Raw genomic sequence first — 21482 nt, 5'->3', positions numbered from 1 at the left:
TTTTGGAACAAGAAGTTACAGGAGAAATTTTTTGTTAGTTAATAGTCATCAAAACAGTCTCCAGATTTAAAAAAAAAAGTCATAAGACTTGCCCTATATTTTACCCAAGGGGCAGGGAGAAGCCACCTGCTAAACAGGTTTGAATAGGTTAAGTAGCAAAAAAAGAATGAAGTGGTTTGCTGATTAGATTCCATAAGCCTGGCTCTTTTAACATAATGGATATACTTCTTAATTGAATTTAGCATGCCATTATGGAGACAGACTGTAATATATCTATTGTGTTTTCCCCCTAATATTTAATATGAAGTCATTTACTCAAATCACTTCCCCTCCCCGCTTTAGCTTTATTTCAAGAGGAATTGATTACATTTCTCAAAGTGGAATGACTGTCAAACCCAGGAGGAAGGAACCAATCTTTGGCAACTGCAAGAGAACTCTATACATCAGATTGTTAAATCTACTGGGCAGCCCAGGAGGAACCTCCCCACATGTAGATGTGAGGATCAGGAAGGGTATGCCATTTCTCAGGGCCCCAGAGCTAGGAAACAGTGGAGCTGGAATTCAAATCTGATTCTAGATGTTCAAAAATGTTATGGTCATAGAGAGCTCTAAATAAATTAATAATGGAGACAACCTGTTGTGCTTTCGCATCACTGCAACCCGGTGTGGGATCTGTTCAAGGGTCTTTAGTGCCTCTTTGATGAAGCCTCTTCTATTTGTCCATTTTTAATTGCGGGTTAGGCTATGCATACTCAATATTACCTTCTTTCTTCCCTCTCTTCCTCCTTGCTTCCTTCCACCCTTCTTTCTGTGTAAATAATCTATTCATTTCCATTGATGAAGAGTTTAAATCTGATAAATGACCAGCCTCTCTGATGGCTCTTTGTTTTTTGATCATCTGCTTCCAAACAGTTTGCTGATTGACAAACTTCCAGGCAGGGATAGATGGAGTGGAGGGAGTGGGGATATTGCGGGGATGGAGCCCAGGGTGCATGGTGGTGTCCCGGGCAGGAGGGACACTACTGACAAGGCAGGCAGGGCCTCGAGGTGGCAGGGACAGGGACCGCGCGCGCTGGGCGCGGGGTCCTGGCAGAGAACCACCCTAATGGCTCTGTGCCTGCACCACAATAATACCGCCCTTTGGCAAGGGGGTCTCCAGCGCCCTCTACTGTTCAACATCCTTCTCGACGTTAAAGAGCCGCTTAGGGGGATTTGAGGGTGAGCATAATTTAGGGAAAGATGGATTTGGAGCTGCGAGGCCATAAACTGGTACCTAGTATACCAGCCCTGCCAGAATCTTCCCGTGCGGTCCTTCCAAAACAGTGCCTCTTCCTCCCTGACTTCTTTGGCAATTATTTCTTTGCTTTTGCTTTTACCACCCAACCATGCAACATATATGTAATCTAAGAAATCAGAAAGGAAATAGTCTTTGTCTCTGGCTTCCTTCATTGCACATTATGTTTTGAGATTTATTCTTCATGTATGTAAGCATACATCCTTCATGTTCAATGCTGTATAATACTGCATGATGCTTTGCTATTTATCCATTCTACTGCTTATGGACTTTGAGGGTTTTTCTTGATTGGGGCTATTACCTAGATTGATTTCTTGTCTTGGCTACTATAGTAGTGCTGCAGTGAACATGGGAGTGAAGATATCTCTGATATTCCAATTTAATTTCCTTTGTATATATTCCCAGAAGTGAGATAACTGGATCATATAGTAGTTCTATTTCTAGTTGTTTTTTGATTTTTTTTTTTTGAGGAACCACAGTATTCTGCCATAATAGCTATACAATTTACATTCTCATCAACAGTGTATGAAAGTCCCACTTTCTCCTCATACTTGCCCTCATTTGTTATTTTTGGCCGTTTTTGATTATAGCCATTTCAGCTGGGCTGAGGCAGTATCTCATTGTGGTTTTGATTTGCGTTTCCCTGATGATTAGTTATTTTGAGCATTTATTATGTACTTGTTGGTCATTTGTCTAACTTCTGAGAAAGTTCTATTCAGATCATTTGCTCATTTTTAATCAGATTGGTTTTGTGATTGTTTTATGTTTTGTTTTGCTATGAAGTTGAGTTCTTTATACATTCTGGAAATTAATCCCTGTTTTACTCGTGTGCAAATATGTTCTTGCATTGTGCAGGTTATCTCTACCAAAGTTTCTAATTTTGATGTTATTAAATGAAGTGGGTTTGATTTCTTTTATATCGGTGCTTTTGTATCTTGTTTTAAATGTTTTTCCATGCCTTGAGATCATGAAGATACTCTATTCTTTTCTACAAGTTTTATTATTTTGTCTTCCACACTTAGATCTAGAAATCACTCAACATTGATTTTTAAGTTATGACATAGGGTCCAAGTTTCTTTCTTTCTTTTTCTTTTTTTTTTTTTAGAGAATCGGCAGACACAACATCTTTGTTTGTATGTGGTGCTGAGGATTGAACCCGGGCCACATGCATGCCAGGCGAGTGCACTACCGCTTGAGCCACATCCCCAGCCCCTCTTCCTTTTTTTTTTTTTTTTCCATAAGGATGTCCAATCATCCCAGCACCATTTATTGTAAAACTATCCTTTTCACATTGGTTCATTGTACCACCTCAGGGATAAATTAAGTGTCTGTATATGTTTGGGTCTGCTTCTGAGGTCCTTCTTTACTTTGGTCAATTTGACAATCTTTATATTAATACCACCATTTCTTAATTTTAAGAAGTCAATATTTTGTTCAATAAGTCCTGGGTCTGTTCTTCAAGAGTGTCTTGGGCTGGCTAAATGTTTTTAAATTAAATAAGGCACTCAAATTCTAGATATGAAGCAACAGCAGGACTCTTCCCCACTTTTGAGTTGAAACATGATCTTGTTTCCCACATTTTCAGTGCTTTCTATAGAAAGACATGCTTGTCTTACACTTGTCTGAACAAAGGTTTATGTAAATTAATGCATTATCATGTATAGTTCTCTATAATCAAGGAAAATTTTCATGTTGATAGTTTATTGAGGTAGAAATAAGACAAAGTATATTGAGTTTGTGAGTATAGCAGAAAAGCAATTTCTGAGGAAATGTTATATGTGTGGATGCCCAGTATTTAGCATAGAGCCTTGAACACAGAAGGGACTAAAAGGTAACATTTAATTCCTAGGGAACTACATATTGCCTTTATTGCTAGACAATTTCACCAGAAGAAAGGAAGAGACTAACAAATAAAAACAAAATAAATAATAAAACTTCACAGAATTTTCTTAGAAAAAATAATTTTAATTCATATGTTTAGCACAATTTTCTTTATTTTATATATATATAAAATAAGCCCAAAGCAAAACCCCTATCATTCATTTAAAATACAAATCATTTCAGTACTTCTTCTTTGGAATGTCTACAACTTCCTCATGTGGCCTCAGAGAAGGGCTCCACGCCTTACATTGATCAGGACAGAAATCCAGTAGGGAGAAATCCTGTTGCAATGGGTAACTATTTTCATCTAAGACAAAAAGGCTCTGAATCTTCAACACACAAGGCTCTGTGCTATCTGTCAACAAGGAGAGAAGCAGGTCTGCTGCAACCATTCCATAGGTGATCTCTGAAGAAGGTACTAAGGAAGAACAAAGATATACAGGAAGCGTTCAATATCCCTTCCAGATTAATAGATACACACATTGAGTGTTTCATTGTTTCATTTGGTTCCTCAAGTCTCATACCCATGTTAAATTTCTCATTTTATACCTCTCTTTCTAGTTTCAAGTTACTGAAGGCAGTCTAATACAATGGCCTGTGATTCTCATTAACAGGAAAAGCAAGCTCAGAAGATGAGTTATTCAGGCTGACAGCAGCTCCTATTGCCACACAGCTATCAGCTTCTTAATGTAGCAAAGAACTGAGACTAATGTTCCCCTAAGTTATGAATAAAACAAAAAGAGAGTATCTGTATAAAAAAAGACTCTCATATTTATCTGATCTATTGTTTTTAATCACAATTACCTACACATATACTGCTTGAAGAAGTGTTCTGGATTTTAGATTTTAGGGGGATTTAGGAATATTTGTGTGTGTGATATATATATATATAGGAGATCATGTGAACAGGACCCAATTCTAAACACAAAATTCATTCATGTTTCTTATACACATTACCTTGAAGGAAATTTTATACAATATTTTTAATATGACTATGTTTTAACTACAACTTGTTACATGAAAACAGCTGTGGAATTTGCTACTTATGGCACCACATTGGCACTCTAAGTTTTGGGTTTTGAAGCATTTCAGATTTTTTTTTTTTTACTTAATTTTAATATGAAAGAACCTGAATCAGTTATTTAATGAATACCAAATTTTGATAACTAAAAATTATGCATAGATGTAACATTTTATTTTTTGTCCTATATTCTTCCTCTTATTTTTTTTTAGGACACCTAATGAGTTACTTTAGCAGATTGTTTAATCCCAGACTAACAGGGCACTATTAACTGTGTTGAAATTGCACTAGTTCCTTGACCAATACCAACAGTCTTTCTCGGATTGGGCTACTATTGTCCTGGAGGTCATATTTCCAGAAATAAAGTAATTCGAAATTTTTGTATTTCCAGAAGTATGGTAATTTAAAATGGCATATTTCCAGAAGTATGGGAATTTAAAATTATTGTATTTTCACTTTGATAAACAAAAAAAAATCTGCACTAGTGATTATATGGATGGTCTGATAACCTCTTTGTAACTAATGATAATCTAAAATATGCCAAGAAATATAACTGTCTCAAAAATGGATAAGCACAAAGCATATCTGATATAAGAATGATGCTTCTCTGAGAAATAAAGACTACACTGTGTATAAAATGGAAGAGATAAGACCTTGGGATGTGGCTTGATGGTAGAGTGCTTGCCTAGCATGCATGAGGCCCTGGGTTCAATTCCCAGTATCACAGATAATAATAATAATAAGAGATAAGATTGACAATATAAAAATATTATCTTAAAAGATGAAAGAGATAATATTGAAAATATAAAAGAACATTGAGAAAAGGAATGAAGATAGCCAAAAGAATGCACGTAAAGAAAAACAAATTACAAAAGCAAACAAATGAAGATTCTTCAAATTAGGATGTAGAAAGCTGGAAAGATATGGCTCCCACCCCAAGTTATTAGAAAAAGCTAACTGACAAAAATCATCATTTTTCTTGGAACCACAGAAAAACAAGGTTTCACAGCAGCCAAGAAGTGTGGGTAGGACAGATACCTCCAAGGAGGGATGGAACAGGAGCCAGGTCCAATCACAATAGGGCTTGGGAAGAAGTCAGGCCCACCAAACAAACAGGAAAAGAAGAATATGTTCAATTTTTTAATGAATTGCTAAAAGTCAAATACAGGCCAATACCACAGACATAAGGGAATTTGCATCTGTGCTGGCCCTTCCATGTGGCTGTTTTCACCTCTATCAGGTGCTCATAGCCTGGGGCAGTACAAGACACCAGAAAAGGCTTCCAACTGTTGGGAAGTCCTGAAGGAGGGGAGAAAAGTACAAAATGCTGCCTGGGCTTCCCCATAAAAGAAACAAAAGCCTTAACTGCTGGAGGAAAGATAGTAAATTCTGTTGCCCCAGAAAAGGACCCAGTATAGATAAGAGAAAAAAATCCTTCTAACCCTGGAGAAGAGACAGAAAACCTCTCTAGATCAAGATGCACAATACACTGCTGCTGAGGAAGGGACAGAGCCACACAAGCAAGAACACCAAAGTCACAGTGGAGCTTATTTGCCATGGCAAAGGGGGCAAGGCCACAGAGGAAGTGTCACACCCAAAACTCTATAAGACTGGAACAGAATCATAGAGAGAATCATCCTGGTCCCCTTCCCCGACCAACCTAGGATGCACCAAATAACAACCAACAGAAGCAGGTCAGCTTGAGGACATGTAAGAACATAGAGAGATTCAAAATACAGTCATGCACCACATGAAGTCATTGAAACACTGCACACATGATGCTGGTCCCATAGATTGCAATGGACCTGACAAATTCCTATCACCCAGTGATGCAGCCTTCCTAATGTTATTGGGTAAAGCATTATCACGTTTTGTAGTGATGACAGTGTTCAACTACTGTGCTGCCAGTTGTATAAAAGTATAACACCTATAATTTTTTATACTACCTAATATTTGATGATAATAAACAACTATGTTACTGGTTTACTACAGAATATTTTTTAAATTGTTATTTTAACTGTACTCTTACCTATTTTTTTTTAAATCATTTACTATAAAAGAGTATGCTGTGTTACACTGGCAGCAGCCTCATATATCTCATACAGGTCTCCTGATTGCATCAAGCGGCCATGTGGAATGATTGACCTGTACTCTCCAGGTTTGCATAAGCATACTCTATGACACTTACAAATAACATGTTTCTCAGAATATATCTCAAATACAACTGTAGCTAAACAGAGGATTTTGAATATTCTCAACACAAAGAAACAATAAAAGTTTGAAGTTATGCAAATGTTAATTATCCTGATTTGATCATTATACATTGTATACACATATCAAAATATCACACTGGACTCCATAAATATGTATAAGTATGGAAAGAAGCCCTGTAAAGTCCAGGTACAAAGTGAAGGACTAAAGCTTGCAGCAGAGCAGGAGTAGAGGGAAGTGCTGCTCACCATTCTCACAACAAAATACTCATGAATCTGAGGCCCATGCCTGAAGTCAACCATACCCCTGCCCACGCAGTAAAGATCTAAAAGAAGAAGCATGCTAAATGCAATGTTCAGCATTCAAAAAAAAAAAAAAAAAACTATTACACACACAACAAGCAAGAAAAACAATACACCATTAAGAGACAAAGCAATAAAAAGAGCCAAATTAGTTCATCTGCTTAAAGAATCTGAGGCTAATGAGAACAGGTATGGAGTTTGATTACCTGATAGGTGCAGTATCTTTGCTTTGTCCTTAGCCACTGACTGTCCCTGACGTTCTGGCTGAAGAGCTTGCAAATTCATTCTACTGAGAGTAGACTACCTTCAAATACATGGAATTACACATTCATTTATTTATTATAAAACTTGGGCCCTGGGGCTTTTGCTGACCAATGGGGAATTTAAAGAGAGGTTAGGTACTTCCCCGTATTCATGTACCCAGATAGGTATAGAGCAAATCTCACCTTTTAACTTACATAGACTTATGTTTTACTCAAGGTAAATTATCCTTCTGCTTTTATGCTGATGAAAAAAAAGTCAATTTACAACATAGCATTCCTTCTGTTCCAATATACTACCTATACTCCTGAATGGATGGTTTCATGAAGAAAATCTCCTTGATGGAGTGTTGACACATTACCTACAATTCTGTTGAGGCAGTCTGGAGAAATGTTGAGAAGAATCTTCTCTATCAACTCTGATCCTACATGGATGCAAATGTTATGTGTTCCATCAGCTACAGTCATTAAAGCTGGCCTACAAAAAAAAAATAGAAAATAGAAGTTAAAAGAGATCATTAGTAGAGGGAAATTTAGTATAACAGAGACAAAATGTGACTAAGGATTTTCCCACTTTACCCATATGGTGATTCTAGGTCCCATCCTCTTCTCACTCTACACTCTTTCTCCAGGCTCACTCTCTCCCTCCATTCCTTTTTTTTTTTTTTTTTTAACTTTTTAAAAATTCGTTCTAATTAGATATATGAAAGTAGAATGCACTTTGATACATCAAACACAGATGGAGTATAATTTCTCATTCTTCTGGCTGTACATGATGTAGAATCCCACCAATTGTACAGTTATATATGTACACAGAGTAATAATATCTGATTCATTCTACTGTCTTTCCAACTCCCATATTCCCTTCCCCTCCCTTCACTCTCCTCTACCTAAAGTAACTCTACTCTTCCCTAGCCTCCCCCAGCTTATTGTGAATTAGCATCTGCATATCAGAGAAAATATGAGGCCTTTGGTTTTTTGGAATTGGCTTATTTGGCTTAGCATTGTGTTCTCTAGCTCCATCCATTTACTGGCAAATGCCATCATTTCATTCTTCTTTAAGGCTGGGTAATATCATCACATTTTCTTTATCCACTCATCTGTTGAAGGGCACCTAGGTTGCTTCCATAGTTTAGCTATTATGAGTTGAGCTGCTATAAATCAGCATACTACAGTGACGCAGCCACATCAATGTTTACAGCACTTCCATTCTCCCTCCATTCTTTATGTCAACAAAGACAAGCTGAATATTCATTATGTACCATGACTGTGCTAAACATTGGCTATACACTAATAGCAAGACAAATCTGATGCCTTCTTTAAGGAACTTATAAATTTAGTAAGAAAAAAGAAAATAAGTTTTGTTTGTTTGTGTTTTTGTTTTGTTTTGGTGGTACCAGGGATCAAACCTAGGGGAGAGATGACTTGACTGCAGTGTCAGTGGTGGAAATGGAAAGAAGTGGGCAGATTTAAGAGTGTTTGGAAAATAGAATTGGCAAACTTTAGTGATTGAGTGGGCTTTGAACATTTGTTTGAAAAAACGGTGTTGGGCGTGGTGGTGCATCACAAGTTTGAGAGTGGTCTTAGCAAATTAGTGGAAGACTGTCTCAAATTGAAAAATAAAGGGCTGGGGGTGCTGCTTGGTAGAGCACCCTGGGTTCAATCCCAAGAAATGCCAAAAAAAAATTCCTGTTATAATTTCTGGACAATATTTGCTTTTATAAATAGCTATCTGTCACTCAAAGAGAGTATTTTATTCTCTTCAATTAGCTCTAGTTAATTTTTGTTAGAAAGTAATGATACATGTAATTTTTCAGTCACTTCCAGTCCTAAAATTTCCTTCACATTGGCTTGCTTAGTTGTCTTACCTATAATGTGTTTTCTTCCTAGCAAATGGCAAGCAGCTAAGACACTGTCTGTAGATTTTGTTTTCATCTGTTTCTAGTTCCAATCCACATTTTGCACAGCCAGTATATATAATGTTGGGGAGAGAGGAGATGATACTCTTCAGGGAACTGTGAGCATTTAGAGTTATCTTCTGAGCTGCTGCAACAGGAAATACTAGTTCTAAAATTTGAGCTTTAATTAGAACTACTCCTATAAAAGACAAACAAAAATATTATAAATTATTGACCCAAATTATAATTTTAATTATCAATATGGCTTATGATATGGTTGATTTAGTCACTTAAAGATTACATTAAGCTCTTGTTTTTGATTTTTTTTTTTTGTCTTCACTCTTCCTAGAGAGTCTCACAGCTTCAGTACTGACTCTAGAATCTAAAGGGATCTCTACATGCAAGTGAGTAAAGATTTATTTGGCTAATATGACTAAACATGTGGATATTTTCTTCCTCCCCACCCTCTCGAATCATGCAAAATAAATTTAATCCTTCTTTTAGGAGAAAGTCCTTCAAATACTTGAAGCTAGCTAATATGCCCTCTTTCACTGTCGTGTCAACAATCTTTTTAATTTATTTCAGTCAAAAGTCAAGCAGGAGGTGGGTTAGTTATTGTACTCTCTCCTCTATCCAAAAGTAATAAACCAATAGTCCAACTGTTTTTTATTCCCCTTCCCCCCACCAATTTTTTTGCCCATCCATCCATCCTGGGTTATATAGCCACGTGAGCACTGACAGTCCTCATTTACTAATGGTTTCTCATGTGACTCAATGTAATCTAAAGCATGCTCAATGACTACTTAATGGCTCATCATTCACCTGTTGAACAAATACTGAATATCTACTGTCTGCCAGACATTCTTTTTTTCCTATTTTTTTCCTTTCAGTATACTAGTAAATTCTATGAATTTATCTAAGCATACTCTCCCCTCTTCTCCATAATAAGGGGGTGTTGCTCAGCGGTAGAGTGCTTTCTTAGTATGTGCAAAGCCTGAGTTCAATCCCCAGTATATATATCTCTCTCTCTCACACACACACACAAAGAGAATAATATAATTTTACGTCAATAAATTTTTTGTCACTATACAAACAACTTAGATGAAATGAAAAAATTTCTTGAAAATTACAAACTACCAAAACTCTCTCAAGAAGAAGTAGATAACCTAAATACCTCTATATTTATTAAGGAAATTGAAGTTTCAGTGAAAATCTTTCAATAAAGAAAAACCTAAAGCCAAGTACAGTGGCACAGGCTTGTAATCCCAGTGACTTGAGAGGCTGAGGCAGGAGGATTGCAAGTTCAAGAACAGCCTTAGCAACTCAAGATATATATTTGTGACCAAGTTGGGTTTCCTATAAATGCAAAGTTGTCTAACATTAAAAAAAAAAAATCAATCAATGTAATTAATTACAGATTAAAAAGAAAAACTATATGATCATCTCAAAAATGGAGAAAAAGCATTTGTCAAAATACAACACCCATTTCTGATTAAAATTTTTAGTTATGATATATGATAACATCAATCAATCTGATAAAAAGAATCTATAAAAAACCTATAGTCAACATCATACTAAAAATGAAGATCATGAATAAAAACATCAACTCTCACAAAGTCTTTTCAATATTATACTGAAGGAACTAACAAGTACAGTGAGGTAAGAAAAATAAATAAAAAACAGAAAGGATGTAGTAAAATGTCTTTACTCACAGACAAGATGATTGTCTATGTAGAAAATCCAAATCTACACAAAAGTAACTATTGAGCTTGGTAAATTTAGCAAGATTACAAAAATACAAGATCAATATATAAAAATCAATTGAATTTCCAAATATTAGCAACCACTGCAATCATATTTTTTAAAAAAATATCATTTACAATAGCACAAAGGTAGAAAAACAAACATGTCTGACAAAATGTGAAAGTCTTATACTCTCAAAACACAAAACATGCCTGCAAGAAAGACTTAAACAAGTGAAGAGAAAGACCCTGATCATGAATTAAAAACTAAATATTCAGGTGTCAGTTCTCCTAGAAATTTATCTGTAGCTTCAACACAGTCCCAATCAAAATTCCAACAGGCTTTTTTTTTTTTTTGTAGAAATTGATAAACTGTTTCTAAAATCCAAATGAAAATGCAAGTGTTCTAGAATAGCCAAAAAAAAAAAAAAAAAAAAAAACTTTGAAAAAGAATAAAGTTGGAAGGATAACAGTGCCAAATTTTAGGACTTGTAAAGCTATAATAATCAAAACAGGTTGGTATTGGTATAAGATAGGCAAATAGATTAATATAACAGAAAAGAAAGTCAAAAAATAGACTACACAGATGTGGACAACAGATATTTTACAAAGGTGCAAAGCCAATTCCCTGAGGAAATAATGATTTTTTCAACAAATGGTGTTTACATGAATGGATATTTCATACAACAAAGAGAGCTGGAAAGAGAGACAGAGATTCAAGCCATACCTCATACTATATACAAATATAATTAACTCAAAATAAACCACAGATTTAAATAAAAATATAACTCAAAATAAATCATAGATCTAAATAAAAAACCTAAAACTCTTGAAGAAAACACAAGAAAATCTTTTGACCCTGGGTTAGGCAAATATTTCTAAAACACAAAACCAAAAACCCTATTCATATAAAAATAAATGGTTAATCTGCCTTCATTAAATTTTTAAACTTGTACTCTTCAAAAGATCCAGGTGAAAGAATAAAAAGATGGCCAACAAATTGGGAGAATATATTTGCCAAGCATATAACTGATAATGGATTTATACCTAGAATATATAAGGAACTCTCAAATTCAATAATAAAACAATCAACCTTATTTTTTAAAAATGGGCAAAAGATTTCAATTGATATTCCACCAGTAAAAGGCACATGGATAATAACTAAGTATATGAAAAAGATGCTCAATATTATTAGCCAGTAGGGAAATATAAATTAAAACAGTAATGAATTCTTACTACATATTTATTAGAATGACAAAAATTAAAAAGAAGGTTCCTATCTAATGTTGACCAGAATGTACGGAAATTGCAAATTTCATATACTGCTGGTGAGAATATAAAATATAAAATGGTACAACCACTGTGGAAAACAGTTTGGCAGTTTCTTAGAATGTTAAATATACCACATAATTCAGCTATTTTATAGGTATTTCACTCAAAAGAAAAGAAAGACTATGTCCACATAAAGTCATACACATGAAAATTTATAAAAGCTTTATTTGTAATAATCAAGATCTGGAAAGAACCCCAATGTGTATCAACATATGAAAAGATATGAACAGATAAACATAACAATACAGATGCATCTCAAAAGAATTTGCCTCCTGAATGATGACAGATAAAACAATGTATATACTATGATATTCCATTTATTTTTAAAAATAATAGAAAGTTCAGAAGTAGCATGAGTGGGAGGAAGAGACTACAAAAAAGCAAAAGGAACACTATTTTAACTGTAGTAATGGTTTCATGTAAAAATCCACATAATAGGTTAAGATTACTATATGAAAACTATACCCAAAAAACTGTTAAGGTTTTGTTTTTTAATCTGACACTTGGTTTTTGAACCACACTTGAAAGACACTAACTCTAAAATGAGATACAACTTTCAAATTACTGTGAAAGTACCAAAAAGGAGGCATACCATGTCAGCTTAAAAGCTCCAAAAAAATACTTGAGATTCTTAGCAAGTGGTCTCTTTCAGAGTTGTAATTTATTTCATTTTGGATCAGACTCTTTTTATCAAAATAATTACAAAAGTAATCATATTGTTTCACTTAAGCTACATGTAGCATTTTGAAAAATCTAAAATCATATATGAATTCGGAAGATTATTCATGCAAATAAAAAAATGAAGACAAAATTCTGTATCAAAGTTCCTCAGTTATTCTCAATAATTTAACCTATACAAGCATCAAAAATAGTAATCTTATAAAAATTCTTAGAAATTTTTTGACCAACTTCTTTCTTTTTCATTAAAACACTTGAACTATGGAACAAAATAAACCTATATACACATTCCATTATCTTCAATCCTTATTTCTTCTCCAAAATGCATTTACTATCAGAGTCAATGGAAAGCTTTCCATTACTTTCCAAAGTTGATAATCACTGTCATTTATTAATTACTGGAATTTAGCAACCCCAAATATAGCTCAAATGCTATTTGCTGTCCTTCAACTAGAAGTTAGCATCATTTAGCATTACCTTTGTAAGTAGGAAGCCAATGCAATCTAGTGAAACCTATTTCCCAATGAAATTACAAATATTTATTATCACTACTGTACTATACTCTCTCTTCATTCCAAAATCCTTGGCCTTTTGGATTTAAAATGTATTCCTTTCCTTCTGTACTCCAAACAAATCACTTTAATTATATTTAGTTAAAAGGAAATATGAATATGTGTATATAATTCATAATCAAAGGAATTCATCTATGTGGTATGTTTCTGAGGATGAATTTTAGACACACACATATTTGAGTACTAGAAGGGTAGCAGACTGCATTTCATTATAATGAAATACCTGAGGCAAGCTAGCTTTATTAAAAAAATGTTTATTTAGCACACAGTTTTGGAGATTCAAGAGCATGGCACTGGTATTGGTATGGCTCTGATGAGAACCTCATGATGACTAGCAGGAATGCATATGAGAGATCACACTGCTGAATAGGGAGCCAGAGACTGAGGTCCCATAATCCCTTTTGAGAGCAAACCTCTATTAACTCAAAGATTTCCCAGTGGGTTCCACCTCTTAAAAGTCTATCACTTTCCACAGTGGGAACCAAGTCTCTAATACATGAACCTTCGGGGGACGAAAACATCCAAAACCACAGCAGGAAGTATTGAATTTTACAAAGCAATATATAAATTTCACAGATCCTTTATCAATTTTAAATCTTAACAATCATGTCTAGATGACAGCTGAGTGACTTCATAAGATGTTTATCTCAACAGTGCCTCTGGTGAAGGTCATTTTTCTATTTCTGGTTTATCAAATGATGAGCTGCTAGTAACTATGCATGAAAAATATTTTACAGTGATCCCTAATAAAAAATTAACATCAAAGGAATAGAGACAGAAAGCTAAGAAGTTGTCAATGTGGGCTTCAGTTATTTGCAAGGACTTTTACTTTTATATTCAATTATATATTTTCTCACAAATGGTAGTTTCTTTGCTTATATTATCTCTAGCAACATTTTATGTGTATAAAGATCTTACCTGAATACTTATCCTTTAAGTGTTCCTCTAAATCTGACATCTTGACAAAAGTGGGTACACTATTTTGAAATTTTGTTTTAAATGTAATTGCCCTTATATCATCATCAAACAGACATTCACAGGATGACCAAGGCGTTGTATGCAACTCTAGGGTTTCCAGTATGCAGTTGTGCTGAACCAAAAGATATTTAAATTCCCAAATATAATCTTAAACAAAAACAAATAAAAACAAAAGGTTATCCAAAGGGAAAATGTCTAGGTTCAGAATCAGATTAAACAGGTTAGCTTAATTGAATCACTTAAATATAACTTTTATGACTTAAGAATTTGGGCATGAAGAGACAAAATATAAATGTTGTTTAAAAGCAATAATATAAGAATGTTAGAGATAATTTTGTTTGGTTTTGTTTTTGGTACTGGGTATTAAACCCAGAGGCCCTTAACCACTGGGCCACATCCTCAGCCCGTTTTAAACTTTTTTTTAATTTGAGAGAGGGTCTCACTAAGTTGCTGAGTCTATCTTTGAACTTGCCATTCTCCTGCTTCAGCCTCCCAAGTCACTGGGATTACAAGAATGCCTAACCTAGAGATAATTCCAGTAAAGAATTTTCTAAAAATTTCTTGATCACCTAAAGTCATAATTTATCACAACAAACTGTTTTATAGAATAGCAAATTCTCATTTTAATAGCTACAGGCAAATATTTTTAGGAGGTATTTTTTAAGAAAATTGAAATGGACACAGGTCTACCATAAGCAATGTTTCACTGATATTTCAATACCTTTGTTATCATATTTAGCTGACTTTTCCAGAATGATAATAACAAAAAAGCATTTAAATATAGTAGCACCTACTTAATTATCTCAGTAATAATGCTAACTTTTAAACACAGTAGCAAAGATCTTCTTGCCAAGTAATCATTATATATTAGTAAATTCAACTTTAAAATGATAATAAAAAAGGAGATTTCTCAACACTAACTTTTCAGATAATAACAGCTGCCTGTTTAGTTTCCCACTTTAGGCCATAAATCTAATTCACTCCTACCCACTTAGCTCCTTAGGTTTATTCATTAGACTGTGTGTGTGTGTGTGTGTGTGTGTGTGTGTGTGTGTGAGATTAAACGAGTCAATAAATCTGTACAGACAGACTCATTACATAGAATTAAAGCATAAATATTACAAGTTACTGCTTAAAACCAATCACTTCTAGCTGATGCTATAGGCTGGGTATGTAGCTCAGTGGTACAGCACTTGCCTAGCATGCTCTAAGTTGCATCCCCAGCACCACAAAACAAAACAAACAAAAAACCAATTGCTACTTTTAAAATAGCCTTCTTGTCTTATTAAAAAATACATGCTTTGGGGCTGGGGATGTGGCTCAAGTGGTAGCGCGCTCGCCTGGCATGCACAGGGCGCTGGGTTCGATCCTCAGCACTACATAAAAATAAAATAAAGATTCTGTGTCCACCAAAAACTAAAAAATAAATATTAAAAAAAATTAAAAAATAAAAAATACATGCTTTGAAATCACAGATAAGCTAAGTAAATAAGTAGCAGCTTCATAATCTTAATACCCTAAAACAGAGTTAACACTTTTGTGGACAGTTGTTTTGGATTTTTAATTTTTTTTGCATAATATGTCAAATACATACTTTACATGTCATTAAATATTACTCAAATTATTAAATTGTGTAATATGCCATTGCACAGACACACCAAAATCTTTAAAATTATTATAACAATCTTCTATTTTGGTATTCTTTGCTTCTTATTTTTCACTATTAAAAACAATACCATGATAGAAACATTTTCTGCTACATCTTTACAGATAGTCCTGCTCAGTTGTAATTAATGTCCTACTCAAGGTGTAATTAATGAGTCAGATACCCCAAATTATTTTATAAGGCATCTACAACTATCCTCATTTCCAACTGTTTATGGGCTATTTTCCCAATTTTTTTCCTATCAATTTCTTACAAAAAAAAAAAAAAATCAACCATCATTATTATTTTATTTGTCTTTAATTATTTGCAGAGTAATTTTTCATATATTTATTAGCCATTTACATTTCCTCTGTTATGCTTTGCCTATTTATATCCTTTTCAATTTATCTTTAAAGATTTTTCTTATTGAATTATTTTCATTATCTTCTGACACAATGAAAATTTTTCTGGCTTGTCACATCTTTTAATTTTGCATATGGTGGCTTTTATGTTTAATAGGTTTTGTTGCTACATTTTATTTAATTTACCAATCTTTGCATTCCAAGTAAATTCACTTCTATTTTCTTCTACTACTTGTTTCTTGTTTGAATTTCTAATGCATCTGAGATTATTTTGGCACAGACATGAAATAGAATTTAATTCTATTTTTTCCTCAAATTGTTAAATGTTCCAAATGTCAAATATTCTTTTATTCAAAAGAAAAATGTTTGGGGCTGGGGATATGGCTCAAGTGGTAGTGCGCTCGCCCGGCATGCGTGCGGCCCGGGTTCGATCCTCAGCACCACATACAAACAAAGATGTTGTGTCCGCCGAGAACTAAAAAATAAATATTAAAAATAAATATCTCTCTCTCTCTCTCTCTCTCCCCCACTCTCTCTTTAAAAAAAATTAAAAAAAAACAAAAGAAAAATGTTTTAGGTTGATTTTTAAATAATAAATTTATTATAAACCATTAAGACAGCAAGAGAAAAGAGAGGTAATAGGTGAAATAAGATTGGTTATTTTTAATAACCTGGCTAATGGACACTTAAGTTCCTTATCTGTACTTATTATTCTCACTAATCTTGTATATGCTTGAAGCTTTTACAAAAGTTTAAAAAAAATGCAGATGCACACAAAAATTCAGATAAAATTCAAACTAAAGGTATAAATAAAAAATGAAAATCAAACATAAAACTATTATACAGAATAACCACAGATAGCATTTTGTTATATATATTTTCAGATCTTTAAATGTACATAGATACTTATAGATATACTTTTATTAAAATGGGATCCTCTTATACACCAAGTTTTATAAAGTCCTTTTTAAAAACTAAATAATACATCATGTACATCTTTCTAAGCTGGTAAATATATATATTTTGGATAGTGAATACTGTATGTGTCCACCCAGACAATAAACAACTTCCTTAACAATTTCCTGCCACTAAATTAAGTTTAAGCCCTCCTATGACTATTACATATTGTGTAACTCTGTCTTCCTGGTCATAGCTTATTGAATTAGATTTAGTCTGGGCAATCAGATTCTCTTTGCTGGGAATTTGGAAATGGGACTGGTGTTTCTCCCCAACCCCGCTTCTCTCTCTCTCTCTCTCGTTTTTTTTTTTTTTTTTTTTAGTACTGGGGATTGAACCCAGAGGTGCTTAACCACTGAATCATAGCACTAGCCCTTTTCATTTTTTATTCTGAGACAGGATCTCACTATGATGCTTAGGGCCTCGCTAAGTTGCTGATGCTGGCTTTGAAACTGTGATGCTCCTGCTTCAGCCTCCTTAGTTGCTAAGATCACAGGCAAGTGCCACCATGCCTGGTAGGATTAGTCCCTTCTTCTTCTTTTTTTTTTTTTTAAGAGTAACTTTTTTTTAAAGTTGTGGTGCCAGGGATGGAACTCAGTGCCTCATGCAAAATCAGGAGCTAGGGAGTAACTATCCTCTGCTTTCTATATTATGGAAAAGCAGAGAAATTCTAAATTCTAATAAATAATTTCAGATAAAGCAGATATACAGAGAAGCTCCTGGGGACTGCTGAAGGGTTTAGGTTCCTGGTTCTAAGTGCCCCTGGAATCCACCAGCACTCTTGCCATTGGCTACTAAGTGTCACTCCACATACTTTAAATTGTTTAAGTTAGCCAGGATGGAATTCTAGTTCTAATACAAGCCATTAGAACCCAAGTTCAGTACTTAGTTTTTTGTTTGTTTAGTCCTGGGAATTAAACCCAGGATTTGGTGCATGCTAGGCATAGACTCTATCACCTCTACCTATAATTCTTTTTGATACATCCCAAGGATTGCAAAATCTTCAAATGCGTACATTTTTATTTTTAGCCTTGTGATTTTTTTCCTTACTATTTAAAAACCAGCAACTTTATTTCCTCCTCAAACTTGACTCTTGACAGTGAGAAATTTGAATGGATGACTGACTTGTATTTTAATCTTCATTCATAGAGAAAATAACTACTAGAGTTAGCAGTGCAATGCGATGGAGATACCCAGTGGGTGAACAAGCTAGTCAATGTTCTTGTATTCATAGAATTTCTACTGTAGTAAGAAAATTAATCAATAAGGAAGACAATAAGCTAGAATGGAATGCAAAGGGTGATCTGCCAGAGAGTAATTATGTACATTCCTGTGTGAGGCCTCTCCGAGGATATGAAATTGGAGCACAGATATGAAGGAGCCATGCATGTGGCACAGTTGGAAGAAAAGCACTCTAGGGAGAAGCATCTAGTTGTGTACCTGAAAACAAATCTAAGATACATTTAAGACCCTGAAACAGGAGATGGTTGGCACCCTTAAGTAACAGAAAGGAACTGTGTGCCAGCTAAGTTAGCAAAATCTGAAGGAGAGTTGTATGAGATAAACTGTGATATATTTCTATATTTGAATCATGAACTAAGGAGGTAAATGGATTTCAAACCTCCATGCAGACATAACTATAACTTAGTATAACATAAAGGGTTTTTGTTGTTGTTTTGTTTTTTTGGTGATGCTGGGGATTGAACCTAAGTCCCTGTGCATGTGCTAGACAATTACTCTATCAGTGAGCCACATCCCTAGCCCTAGTCTTTTTTTGAACATATAGTCTTACATGTTGGGATTATCTGCATATGCTCTGTGCTTAGTTATTTCATGGGAGTACCTCATGATTTGTTATATATTTGAAATATTAAGACTTCTATTAAATAATTTCAGAAAAATATTGCATGGAAAAAACATATCTGAATAGATATTTTATTTTCCTCTTAAGAAGTGTACTTTATGTCTCTAGTTTACCCTCATTAGGACCTTAACCAATGCTTGCTACAGATGAAGCATGATCAATCTCTACTAGCAATGCATATTGCAGAGGATTGTGAATTTTCTTATTATTTTTTCTAAAAATATCAACTCCGTAATCTTCTATAATGACTATATAATTTTTTATTATACCATCTAAATGTCAGTTTGTTATCCTTAGGACCAAGTAAAACCAGTGCCTCATACAGAGGTAAATACTGAGAAGGTCTCAAGAAATATTAAATGAATAAACAGAATGTTAACAATTTCTGAAAGCAGAACCACTTACTTAAATGTCCTTCAAAACTGGTATTTTCTATAACAAAAGAAATGTCTTGAGGTATTAAAATGGATGTTAAAACTTTAAAACAATGGTAAAACAATCATAAGCTGAATTAACAAATGAATAAAGAACAAATACAGCTTAATTCTTTAATTCATATTTTCAATATTAACCTAAATACCATAGATAATCTGGAAACAACTTTAATTTCTCTTCTATTACTAAATAACTATTAACATTAAATGGCTACACACAATGAGCTGCTTTGCTACAGCTCCAATATAACCCTGACCTACATTTTTGTTTAGCATGCACTAGACTCATGTTCCAAGCTGTGACATGGTGGTCAATGATCACACTCAGTATACTAATACATGTTTGTCAGATTTCTCAACAGAACAAACATCTGTCACTGTTTGATCCTAGCATAAAAGTCAAAATCAGACTTATCTCAAATCCTAGTTATAGGCTATTAATGATTAAAAGACACAATGTGACAGATCCTATCTTCAGGTAACTATTTGGTAGGAAGAAGTTTGGAAAGAGACATTAACTCCTTCCGGTAAAAACTAATGGTTTGTATGCTTAATCAATCTCTATTACATTTGCAGGGCAAAACAATTCATAAACCATTATTAAACTATCTCAACTAAAGGATCTCACAATAGCAAAAGAATTGCTACAACTAATAGATCTCCCAATAGCAAAAAGAAGTTATACTATTTTATTAATACATCAATACCATTTAGTGCAATGCACCATAAATTATCAATTTATGCTTTAGAAAAAGGTAACATCAAGTCATCTTTTTAAAATGATCATTCTATTATGACTCCAGTTTTAAAAGAACTGGAATAAAAACCTGAAATATGGTAATTTATTGAACAATAACTGTGACTTCAAAGAGTTAATATAACTGCCCTAACATCTGCCTTCTAACCAAAGAGAAGTTTATTTATCAGAGCACTTTGGCAGGAAAAAAAAAAACTGCAGAAGCTTCTTCAGACTTAAATTTTTCAAGAACAGTATCGAAGGGGATAAGATCTTCACTAAGAAAGGTAAAGTAGTATACCTGGAGATAAATATAAGCCTTTATTTTGCCAGCATTAATTATAGATATTAACTATTTAGATAATTGTAGATAATAATTACTTAATTGCTAAGAGGTACAAAATTATAAGAAATTTTCAGAATATTATTCAATCATCATTTATATTTCAAATGTTAACTAATGTCTACAGATTCTCTTCATCTTAGGCTCATAAGCATTAATCATTTACCAAAATATAAATAGGTTAAATGCTTTTTTGGTGTATTTACCTTTTTTCCTTTGAAGTTGAGGGTACCAGGCTGCTCCAAGACCCCATAATACAAGCACATAGTGTTGACCTTGGGCCTGTTCCACTGTTAACATAACTTTCCTTTGCTTCTGTCCTCTGTAAGTGTATAATGATTCTGGAAAAGGAAAAGAAGAAAATGTGGATTGGGCTTAGTTTTAGCACAGGTGACATTATAATATCTCATGACAAATAAATAGTGATAACTAGATGATAAACTAAGATGGTCTTGTATCTTAATCTTTTTATAATCTAAAATCAAAGAGGCACTCCAAATGTTTACCTGTCAGTATAGTGATATCCACAACTCTTAGTACTGCATGGACTAATCTATCAGGTTGTAGTCGCTCCAATTCCACAAACTCTATACTGTTCACTTTCTGAGGCTGCCTCTGTGGAAGATCTTCAAGATAGAAATGTTTTGAGGACACATATGCCAGTAAATCCTGAAGTGCAACATCACTAACTATATTGGAATCTAAGGAAGGAAAAAAACATACAAACAATGGACAAAGAATGGCAACATCATGTTTTCTTGATAATGCATAATATTTTCTTAGAACTAAATTTTATGTTATAAAGTGTGATTAGACATAAAACCTGACTTAATTTGTACATAAACATATTCTTAAATCAGCTTAAATGCAAAAACAACAGTTGATATTTTTCAGCAATGGAAACAGAATTATTTACTATATCAAAAAAAAGTCTGCTCTTTTCCCCTTCTTCTCTATTTGGTTAAAAATATC

General features: G+C 33.9%; 1 protein-coding gene and 1 long non-coding RNA gene across 17 annotated transcripts in view; one reads left to right on the top strand and one right to left on the bottom strand.

Moving 5' to 3' along the window:
- Positions 1-3270: 3270 nt before the first annotated feature.
- The window catches only part of Shld2 (shieldin complex subunit 2), a 79722-nt gene continuing 61510 nt past the window's right edge, over positions 3271-21482 (bottom strand). For 8 of the 14 annotated variants that reach the window (XM_048801699.1, XM_048801702.1, XM_048801700.1 and 5 more), the window contains 6 exons: positions 21017-21211; positions 20717-20851; positions 14110-14316; positions 8838-9066; positions 7332-7447; positions 3271-3593 (listed from right to left, as the gene is read on the bottom strand). In XM_048801699.1, the coding sequence (XP_048657656.1) occupies positions 3355-3593; positions 7332-7447; positions 8838-9066; positions 14110-14316; positions 20717-20851; positions 21017-21211 (1121 nt within the window). In that variant the 3' untranslated portion in view covers positions 3271-3354. Of the gene's footprint in view, positions 3594-6915; positions 7014-7331; positions 7448-8837; positions 9067-14109; positions 14317-20716; positions 20852-21016; positions 21212-21482 lie in introns of those variants that run through there. The other 6 variants (XM_048801707.1, XM_015500090.2, XR_007347052.1 and 3 more) reach the window with 5 other exon arrangements.
- LOC107154455 overlaps positions 20016-21482 on the top strand; it is a 29911-nt gene continuing 28444 nt past the window's right edge. The window contains exon 1 of one of the 3 annotated variants that reach the window (XR_001505080.2): positions 20016-20454. This is a non-coding gene — a long non-coding RNA (uncharacterized LOC107154455). The remainder of the gene's footprint in view (positions 20455-21482) is intronic. The other 2 variants (XR_001505079.2, XR_001505077.2) reach the window with 2 other exon arrangements.

This window comes from Marmota marmota, unplaced genomic scaffold (genome assembly GCF_001458135.2).
Source record: "Marmota marmota marmota unplaced genomic scaffold, marMar, whole genome shotgun sequence".
Lineage (NCBI taxonomy): Eukaryota > Metazoa > Chordata > Mammalia > Rodentia > Sciuridae > Marmota > Marmota marmota.
The sequence above is the reverse complement of the archived record's forward strand: the minus strand, read 5'-3'. Positions and strand labels throughout refer to the sequence as shown.